Source organism: Echinops telfairi, unplaced genomic scaffold (genome assembly GCF_000313985.2).
Source record: "Echinops telfairi isolate 266 unplaced genomic scaffold, ASM31398v2 ScPeMD7_21;HRSCAF=78, whole genome shotgun sequence".
Lineage (NCBI taxonomy): Eukaryota > Metazoa > Chordata > Mammalia > Afrosoricida > Tenrecidae > Echinops > Echinops telfairi.
Window position 1 is genome coordinate 14,078,724 of NW_022103918.1, and position 10,865 is coordinate 14,089,588.

General features: G+C 43.3%; 1 protein-coding gene and 2 pseudogenes across 2 annotated transcripts in view; 1 reads left to right on the forward strand and 2 right to left on the reverse strand.

Moving 5' to 3' along the window:
* The window catches only part of TM7SF3 (transmembrane 7 superfamily member 3), a 45,301-nt gene extending 40,789 nt beyond the window's left edge, over positions 1-4,512 (reverse strand). Inside the window, exons 1-2 of one of the 2 annotated variants that reach the window (XM_045288475.1) lie at positions 4,251-4,274; positions 2,999-3,301 (exon numbers count right to left, since the gene is read on the reverse strand). In XM_045288475.1, the coding sequence (XP_045144410.1) occupies positions 2,999-3,083 (85 nt within the window). In that variant the 5' untranslated portion in view covers positions 3,084-3,301; positions 4,251-4,274. Of the gene's footprint in view, positions 1-2,998; positions 3,302-4,250 lie in introns of both variants that reach the window. The other variant, XM_045288474.1, reaches the window with a different exon arrangement.
* Positions 4,513-8,224: 3,712 nt separating this feature from the next.
* Positions 8,225-9,089, forward strand: LOC123521503 (annotated as a pseudogene).
* Positions 9,090-9,588: 499 nt separating this feature from the next.
* LOC101643044 overlaps positions 9,589-10,865 on the reverse strand; it is a 5,677-nt pseudogene continuing 4,400 nt past the window's right edge.

The window sequence follows — 10,865 nt, forward strand, 5'->3', positions numbered from 1 at the left end:
CCATTAGTTTTCAAGTGTTTCAGAAGCACATCTCCTTATTTAAAAAAGAAAGTCAGACATTTATTATATCCACCATTATTAAAAGTGAGAGTAGTCATTTGAAGCACTTGCTGATGAAGATCAAGAATGTCAGCCTTCGGTATGGATTACAATTGAATGTACAGAAGACCAAAATCCACACAACTAGACCAGTAAGTAACATCATGATAAATGGAAAAAAGGTTGACATTGTCAAAGATTTTGTCTTGCTTGGATCCACAATCAATGCTTGCTTGGATACATAATCAGTATTCATGGAAGCAGTATTCAAGCGACCAAAAGATGCACGGTATAGGTAAATCTGCACAAGACTTCTTGAAAATGTTAACAAGCACGGATGTTACTTTGAGGATTAAGGTGCACTTAACTCAAGTCCTAGTAATTTCAATTGCTCTCTATACATGTAAAAGTTGCACATTGAATAAGGAAGACAGAAAAAGAATTGATGACTTTGAATTGTGGTGCTAGAGAAGAATACTGAAAAGTACCATGGACTGCCAAAAGCACAAAGAAATCTGTCTTAGAAGAAGTACAGTCATACTAAAGGGAAAAGCTTACCAGCACATTATTTTCCACATAAAAATATAGGGGGGGTGTTATTTACTCTTACATTGGCAGATTTAAACACTTAAAAGTCATTTTAATTTCTCTTGTACATAACCTGCAGTTTGATGAAAAGCTGCTTGGTCTCCAAATACATAAGACCAGAAGGAAGCAATGGCTCATGCGCCTTCTGATGAGTAAAGTCAGGTTTCATACGTGGAGGGTCTTACAGGGACGGGTACAAAGGCAGCTTCAGCCCCACATTGATCTGACAGGAGAATTGGAGCCCTGCACTCCTTCCAAGTGTGGCCTTACAGTTTATGAGTCATGATGAGGTCTTGTGACTTTGAGTGTAGGATGAAAAAAGACAGCACATTAAGTATAAATGATATAACAGGCAAGTAGCAAACATCAAGACCTTGCTCCTTAGAGGCAAGGATGGCAAGACAACATCTTCTATACTTTGGACATGTCAGGACAGATCAGTCCCTGGAGAAGGACATTATATTGGTAAAAGTCAAAGGGCAGCAAAAAAGAGGAAGGCCCTCAGTGAGATGGATTGACACGTGGCTGTAAAAATTTGAACAATTGTGAGACTGTGTGTTCTGTTGTGCCTAAGGCCTCTACGGGTCAGAACAATAGTCAGTGACCCATATGTTAGAAAACAGAACTACCCCAAAACCTTTTCTTTGCTATAATCTTTAGGGGATCAGATAGATACCAGGCCTTTCTCCTGCAGAGTAGCTAAGTGGATTTGAACTACCAAACGCCATGCAGCCAAACGCATAATCGGGGCACCACCTGGGCTCCTTATGGCCTACCAAAAAAGCTCATGGGAAAATGGGAACAGACAGTTCCAGAAACACCTGGCACATGATAAGCACACAGCTGAGGAAAAGACTTACACAGAAGTGACTGTAAAAAAATACTGAAAGTAGTAGTCAAAATAACTTCAACAATGAAAAAAAATAATAATAACTTCAACAATGTTGTCGAGCAGAAATGGCAGATAATTATTCTGCTCACAAAAACAGATTTGGCAATGGAAGGCACATACTCAATACATATGCTAAAAAATAGAAAGTAAGCCTCGCCTTTAAGCTTTCTGGGAAAAGGTTCATTAGAAACATTTGATGAGGTATAATGAGATCTTGTGACTTTGAGTGTAGGAGGAAAAAAAGCCCATTAAGTATAAATGGTATTACAGGGCAAATGGCAAGCATCAAGACCAAGTATTTACACGTTGTAGCTTTCTTCTAAAAAGCAAGGACTCTAATAAAAACCAAATGATAAAAATAAAAAGCAGTGACTCTCCTTTTGCTGCCAAATATATTTTTGCCACCATTTCACACATAGAACATTCCATTTATTTCTCATATTCATTTTTTCTTGACAATGATTTTATTCTACAAAGAACTCAATCCTAAACTTTTCTATCTCAGTTGGATCCTAACCTTAAAACCTTGAAAAATCTCCAACTCTTTCTTCTTTCACCACTTTTACTAAAATTCACCTCCTATTTACCTCCATTGTTTAAGCTTTAGTGCATCAATCAAATTCCAGAAGAGCTCTGTCCTAAATTCATCAAATGGACTATTAAAAATTAAAATGGAATAAAATGGTTTGGCTACATAAGCTGGTCAGCAAACCACAGAACAGTCCCTCCCAAATTCCTGTTTTATCTTATTAATTGTTGTGAGGCCTAAAAGTTGAAAGGAAATAAAATTATGAACATACTTTTCACTTATTTCTGAGAAACAGGTATAACTTGTAATTAACTACACAAGTGTTCTGTTGCCTTTAAGGGCTATCAATAGTACTAAATGACTATCAATAACACAAACAGTGAAAGGCCATAATGACAACCTGTCGTACTGCAACTACAATGTCATTCCATGTGAGTTACTGGCTATGAATCTAAAACAATAAAAGCAAGTGATAAGGACAGAAGAGAACTGATTCCAGAAAGAAGGAAAAACAACACAGGTCATAGAAAGCACCTTCCTCGGACCTTCTAGGAACTTGGTTGGCTGTCAGTAATTTATTGTCAAGACACACTAAAACTATACAAGCTAGTTCTGCAGTTGCTCAATTCTTCAGTTGGTATCATTATTAGAATTCCCCAAGTAGCATGACATAAGCTTTGAATTAATCTTCCTGTTGATTTTTATTTTTCGGATGTGGAGATTGTCACCTATTTTTTTTTTTTAATCACATAGTACTTTCCCATGTATCATCCCTTTCTTGCACAAAGTAACACTGCATGGCACCAGGAGCCACCTGCTGAGGAAATGCCAGGGTGATCATCATAAAGACAGCGAGGAGAGATGGTGCTTAACATTTCTCATTTAAGATTCAAGTTTTCACCAGTCTTGTGTAAAAAATTCTAGATATTAATAAATAATAAAGCACAAACCACAAATAAAAAGGTCTGGATCCTGGCTCTTGGGATCAGCAACAGCTCCAGCCTCTGATATTGTTAACCTGCTAAGAGGCTGCATCTCTTCTGCCTCCCTCTCAAGGCTATTCTCCGGAATGAAAACTCACATACGGAGTTTAAGTACAAAGCATCATATTTGCATGGAATTCTCCTGGCGAACAGCTTTGTTGAAGCAGGAATAACCATGAAAGGTGCAGGCAAGCACACACATCTGGGCTTCAAGCCCAGCCCAGGCTGTTCACCTGGGTAACGAACTTCTTGAGCTTGAACCTCTGCCAGCTGAGGAAAAAATGAGGAAAATTATCTCAGGGCATTGTGAGGATTAAATACCATCGCACATGAAAAATGCCCGGCACTTATTATAAACAGGGATTTTCTTCCCTGGAAAAAAACATAATTTCCCTTTTCAACCGTTAACTAGCAAGCAAAGGTTCTAGGGTCCCGTTTGCACAAGAGGTGTTCCAAAAGCATTTAGGAACACGATCGCGTTATTCAGAAAATGGAGTTTTGGAATTTTATTTATTTTTATTTTTATTTTTTTTTAGTTTTGGAATTTTAACCAGCCTCTTAGCTTAGGCTCAAAACAAAACTAAGGCTGTGCTTAACTTTACGGAATAGCTCGTGATTCTCAGGCAAGCACAATTAGTTGTTCACATTATGTATCAACAAGCCACTATCTGTTGCTAAAACCCATACACCAAGCACATGATCTACGATCCAAAGTCCCATTCTGGCTTCACGTTTCCACACAACCGATTTGAAAAGTATTTGAAAAGATGTTGGCGTGTAAAATCCCGCGGTAACTTGAGCATCATTCATCGTAAAACCTTCAATTCTGCCCCAAACCTGTCCAGCGGCTCAGACAGGTCACCGGGGAACAAAGGGGCGCTTTGGTGTGTTAAATTAAAGCCACAAACATGGCTGCCCCAAAAGGCAGATAACACCGTGTCTGAAAAAAGAAACGATGTTATCTTTCTTTTCTTTCCATTTCTCTTGCCTAAATTGGGAGGCTGGTAGTCAGGCCTCCTTAGCGATGGGCGTTCCCTTCTGCAGAAAAGGACCCGGACTAGTTTGGGGGAGTTTTTTGGCAAGTGTTAAACTCGGCCATCCAAAGTCAAACGAAGCCCTCTGGCACCACCGTCTACCTACAATAGACCCGGGAGCGGATTTTGACCTTGGAGATGCAGGAGGAATTTGGGGTTGCAGAAGCGCGGCGCCCCGACCTTACCCTCACTGGAGTTCCCCACGAGTTCAGTTCCGCCAGCCGCCCCCGATGCGCAGGCGAGCGCCGCCGCGAGGACCACGAGCCGAAGGAGCCACATCTCGGCCCCGGCCGGGCGCTCGACCTGGAAGGTGCGAGAGAGGCGCGAGGAGCGCTCCGGAGGCTCGAACCCGGTCTGCGCTAGCCTACGGCGCTCCCTGCAGGTGACACATCGCCCGCGAGAGTCGCTGTCCGCGCACCTGCCCGCTCCACAGGGGCCGGCGCGCCAGCGACACGCTCCAGCTTCCGGAAATTAACCCCTGCGGGTGCCGCGCGCACGTTCTCACGCCCCTGTTTACGTAACCTGGGCGGGGCCACGAGAGGGGGCGGCGCCGGGAGGTTCCCAGTCTCGCGCGGCCGCCTCGCCGTGGGCGGCGTGGCTAACGCGGGACCCGAGCCAGGGTCCGAAGAGACCCGCCACGTTTGTGGTGCAACACGTACTTCTCCTTCTTTGACCTTCCCAACTTACAAAACCGCCTTGACAGTAACGAAAAAGAAGAGTCTGTTGCGGCCTAACGTCTTCAGGAGCCTGTGCCCGTGTTTAACGGTCTTTTGCAAAAAAAAAAAAAAAAAGAGGAATCTCTTTTCCAGACTGCCAGAGGTGAGGAACAAATGTGACGCTTCTGGAGGATCAATTTAACCTACAATCAATTATTAAACAATTGTAAATCAATTAAACAATTTACCCTCAGGGTTCAGGAGGAGTTTTACCAAAAAGAAGGTGTTTGAAGTAAGACTGGAGAGCTTAGGGTGCAAAGTGGAGGTGAGGTGGAGAAAGGAGAATTTCGGAGTGGTGCACATAACAGTGTGAAAAAGTCCACCGTGTTTAGGAAATTGCAAGGAGTTGCATATAGTCTTGAACATTTGGATGTTTAGTAAATTGTGACTGGCAAAGCAATTAATTGTATGAGGGCTTAAGTTCTGAGCACTAGTGTTACAACTGCACTCATGTGTCCAGGGGCTCTTGGTCTGGCCCACTGAAGAGTGGACTCACGGACAGGACCACAAAACGGCAAGCAACAAGCAGTTTATTTAGAAAGGACAGAAAAGCACCAGACGCGGCAGGTGGGACTCAACTGAACTGTCGTTTTGTGGCTAAGTGAACTGTGTATAGGGGATTTTATCAGCTGTGGCCTGTATCTCTGGTTATGAACGGACCAATCCCAAGACTGGTCCTATTTCTCAGATCTCATCACGTTCTCCCCCGGGGTTGGTCTTGCTTGAGCGCGGACAAGAAAGTAGCACGCAAAGTCAGTAAAAAGTGTTGGGTTTGATGACGCTGAAGTTTAGAATCAGCCTAGGGTATTTAGGCCTGCAGGTTTAAAATGAGATTACTCTGGGCTGTTGAGATCACCCTTCCAGATATCCTGCCACACCAATGCTTGCCACCCCCTGGCCTCTTTCTCTTACTCTACCAGCCCACTGATCTCCCTAATCCAATTAAGCATCAATTGAATTCCTTCTGTTAAGTAGGAATGAGCTGATTACTTCCCCTCCCCCAACCAGGCCAGGGAAATGCAGTCTCCTTTAGATGTTTGCCTAGGTGTGTCCTTGGTGGCCATGCCATAGTAGGGTCAAAGTCACCATAGTTGAAATCCCCTAGACCAGTGGCTCTCAACCTGTGGGTTGCAACCCCTTTGGGGGTTGAACAACCCTTTTAAAGGGGTTGCCCAATTCATAACAGTAGCAAAATGACGGTTCTGAAGTAGCAACAAAAATAATTTTATGGTTGGGGGGGTCACTACAACATAAGGAACTGTATTAAAGGACCGCATCATTAGGAAGGTTGAGAACCACTGTCCTAGCACTATGAATCAGAACTGACTCAATGGCAAAGAGTTTTGTTTGTGTGTTTAATTTGGTCTTTTTGTGGTAGTTACATGATTTGGTGTCAACTTGAGACAAGAGTGAAGGGTGGGGTTTGGCCTATCAATCAGGTCGCAGCTTGATGACCTCACTTGGAGGCGCTATGGAGATAAATACCTCACTGGAAGTCAGATAGACTCTCTGCTTGGTCTTCCTGCTGACAATGGAACCAGAGCCCTGGAATGAGGAGCCACACAGAGACCCCTGCCAGTGCTAACATGGTTCCACTGTCACTGGATCCACAAGATTTTATACGCACTGGCCTGTGATCTTTCTACATTCGGTGTAATTGCATGTTTTTTGTGATTCTGAAGAGGAATTTATAAATTGGTTTAGACATATGGGCTAATATCGGACTTATGGACTTGATCTGGACTGGGCTGGGATGTTTTCTTAATATACAATTACTCTTTTATATAAGGCTCTCTCTTACACACGTGTCTGAATCTTTTTCTCTAGTCTAACACACTTTATAAGACTGCAAACACTTGGACGTGTTTATGATCTCTTAAAGGGCTTATGTGTTGGCTGCTAACTACAAAGTCAGCAGTTTGAAATGATTAGGCACTCTGAGGGAGAAAGAGAGGCTTTCTACTCCCGTAGTGTTACAGTTTCCAGAACTAATGGGCAGTTTTACCCTGTGTCAGCATCAACTCAATGGCTGTGGTTTTGTTTTTTCATCCAGATAATGTGTCTTTGTCCCATTTAAGACATATTCTCCTCATAGCTGAGATTTGGAGTATCTGTACCTTACAACATAATATAGGTACTAATTAAAGGTCTTGAGTTTAAAACTCTTTTTTAAAGATTTAGCCTTTAGAAAGTACAGATTAAGGAACTTATTTACCAGAGACTGGCTGTGAGTTGTCATTGTTGAAACTGGATATGGAGTATATGAGGATTCACTATACTTTTCTCCCTACTTTTGTGAAGGGCACCTAGTTGCAGTGGTTAGAGCACTCTGCTGTTAACGAAAAGGTCAGCGGTTTGAACTCATCAGCCATACAGTGGGAGAAAGTTGTGGCACTCTGCTTCTGTAAAGAATTACAGCCTTGGAAACCCTCTACTCAGTCAGGGTCAGTCTCTGAGTTGGAAATCTACTCAATGGCAGTGTATGTGTACGTATGTGTGTATCACAGTGAAGTATGAGTCATTAACACTGTAAAAATGGCACAGGGGTAGCATCTGACCTCTGATTTCACAGAAGGGAAAGAGAATCAAACTCAACATCAGTCCTACTACAATTCTTAGGAGGCAGAGGTCAGACATGCCTTTACCCTTCAAACATCAATTTTAACATCAACCTTCTGTCCTTGGTATTCTATACTCCTCTGCTGGGTTCAGTAATTAATTGCAATGCCACATAGTTCACATAACCATAATTATGGGTTTGCTCTGGAACTTAGTAGGTTAAAATTCTGGATCAGAAATGCTTAGGATACAGTTCTTGCCACAAGGACAACCTTGCCTCAGTTGTGCCTGCAGGCATGTCTTGCTCTGGTTGTATCTCAGCCATGTGCCCTACTTAGGTACAAAATTCTTTGGGGTCTGGAAATAATTGCCCAAAGGTCACACCACTCCGCCAAAAGCCTTAGCCCAAAGGTGCTCAACTATAGCTCTGTGGGGCACAAGCCTAGCTCCTCCGATTGAGTGCCTGGAGGCAACCTGCACCGCAAGTGAGCTCCCTGTCTGAAGGCAGTTTGCTTACTTTGTGGGCCAAGAAACCTGCTGCTATGTTTTGTGCTCTTGGTGCTGCCTCGGCTTGTCTACCACATCTCTGGCTCACAGTCCTCTGTCTCCTGGATTGAAGAGGTTCAACATGCAGGGAATTCAGAGTCCAAAGGACATCCTCCACTCATCTTTCTTGGTGGTAATGAGATCCCTTGTTCCTGCTTCTGAGATGGCTCATTTTAAACCTAGGGGGATGTCAAACCCACCAAACCCTCAGTTAGGGTTCCATACATCTTATTTGCATGTGCCCAATCATTTGGTGGGAATTACAAAGACTATGGCTAGAAGAGCCATAACAAATAATTCACTGTAACACACTCTGTACGAAGAAGTAAAAGCAAAGCATGCCTATAAAAGTTGGAGAGATTCACAAATTGGAAGATACCAGTACAAAGGAGGTACTATAGTGCTCCACCTTCCAAAAGAGAGATTTTTGTTGGGGGAGTAAACAGATGTCTACATGTTCACAGATAGAGGAGGGTTACCTGACAAAAAGTTAAAGGGAGTTGTTAAACTACAATCCTTAACATTATCATCTCTATCTTCTAACCTCCTGGGACATACTGACCAAGACATTCTATATGAACTAAGCAGATATAAACACTCTGGACAAATTCCTTTCAATAAACAATTCCTCACACAAGCTAAAATCTTGACACACGCTACTTTTAAGTTCCAAACAACTAAAATTTTACAAGAAGCTGAATTGACTTTGCACAGCAGCAGAAACAGAGGTTTTTGGCCAACCTCTAATTTGATCCCAAATGAAGTTCAATTTAGGTCTAGAGAAGCCATTTTAGTCACACCACTGCCTTGATTTGGGAGTTCACTTGCTCATTTGAGACTTTCAATAATATAAAGTTTAAAAGGAAATACTGACCAAAATTACATGATTAACAGGTAAGAGATAGATAACACTTGGCTTTTCTCTTAAAATCATATAATCCAGCTCTCATTTCTTCAAATATCCTCTCATCAGACTTTCAGGGTCAAGAGATTCTTGGCCCAGAAACAAAAGCAGATTCGCCCCATTCCCCAATGGATTTGAATGAAAATTGGTAATAAGATCCGGTACAACTCCAAGAGAAGACAATGGAGAAGAACCAAGCTGGGTCTGTAAGAAGTCGCCCGTGTGGTGGAACACAGCATTTACCTAGGTTCACTAGCAATCTGGCATACCGAGTTTAAAACTCACCACCATCTGATCAATTGAACGTGAGCTGGCAAACATCTGTTCTCTTCCTTAATATTTATGCTTCCACAGGAAGACGTTAACAATTAAATATGTGAGGTCATTGGTTTTGGGGGGAAAACAGTTCAAAAAGAGAGGCAAGAGAAGGTTATGAAAGATTTAATAGCAACACATTAAAAAAGCATGGAATATGGAAAACAGTCAATATGGACATTAAAAAAGCAGTCAATTTTGGAAAGGAAAAAGGTTATGGGGCCTCTAGTAGTTCATGCAGCTCACATGAAACAAGTAAAACTTAAAAGGGTGGAATATGAATTAAATGGAGGAAGATAAGTTGTTAGTGAGGTGGGTAAAGTATGAATAAAGTGCTAGACACATAGTTCTCAACTGGGGTAATTTTGCCTCCACCCCCCCCTTGGGGGCCACCTTAAGTCAGGCTCACCATATTATTATTTATTTTATTTTATTTTTTTAAGGTTAAACAATAATTTGAGATCTGCCCTCCCAAGCTCCAGGTCACTTTTGCCACTTGTAGATCTTGTGTGCTAGCTCCAGGAAGATGGAGGGTGGTAGTGGGGCAGCAAACTATTCATGAGGCTGTGAAAGTTGGCTTCCTCATACTGCTTGAACACGGCCAGCAGCTCCATCTCTTCGTCTATTGCCTTCACCTGCACCACCTTATCTGCTTCCTTCTGCCTGTAATTCTCCTGCAGGACCCAGCACTGCTCTGGAGAGGGCCGCTGCAGACACTGAACCACCAGCCAGCTGCATTTGTTGTCCTGCATGTCAGTGCCAACCTTAACCCGTCACACTGGGGTCACGAAAGAGGTCCAAGTAATCATCCTGGAACTGAAAGAGCTTGCCCATCTCCAGCAGGATCTGCTTGGCATTGGCATGCTCCTTCTCCCCATCACGGCAGTAGCTATAGGGAGGTAAAAGGAGTAGAAAGATGTTGTACTTGACAATGGATAGATTTATACCTCTTTTCAGTGAATCTGCCAGATCCACGTGGCCCTGGGGTGGGGGGCAGGCAGGGATGATGTCCAGGGCCTGTCCCATCCCAGTCTGATAGGAACCCTCCAGGAACAGCTGGAGCAGGTTCAGGTTAACAGGGCTGCCCCCAGCAGCAGAGAGCGCTTCAGCAGGCAGTAGACACAGGATTCCATGGCATCATTGATGGCATCCAGACCTACGCCTGGCTTCTGGTACCAGCAGGGCTGCCCCCGGCGGGTGAGGAATGAACCCATTATGTCATCCAGTATCAGGAGGCAAGCTTGGGACAACTCGACACACCAGCCCATGGCCCACCGCAGACTGTCAGCATCCTGCTTCCTGGGCTCCACCAGCTCCTGGAACACAGCCACCACTCTCAAATCTCAGTTGTACTTGCCTCCCAGAACATTGTACTCCAGGACCATCCTGAGCCAGGCAAAAGCATCTCTCATTTCTGCGTGCCCTAGCTCATCGTCGGTCAGCACTTTGAACACATGAGAGAAGTGTCGGATGAACTTCTGCGTCTTTCTGCTTTCTGGTCTCCATTCATTCTGAGAGAGGAGCAAAATGCTCTGTTCCAAGGTGCTAGTTCTTACTTGCCACCTTAATTCCTAAGGTGACATCCCTGCTCTTCAACACTTTAAAGAGATCTTGAGATTTACCCAATGCAATATGTCATTTAATTTCTCGACTGGTGCATTGACTATGGATCCAAGTAAAACAAAATTCTTGACAACTGTGTTAGTCGAGGTACTTTAGAGAAACAAAGTGGTTGGCTTACAAACTTTCATAGGTGCGGG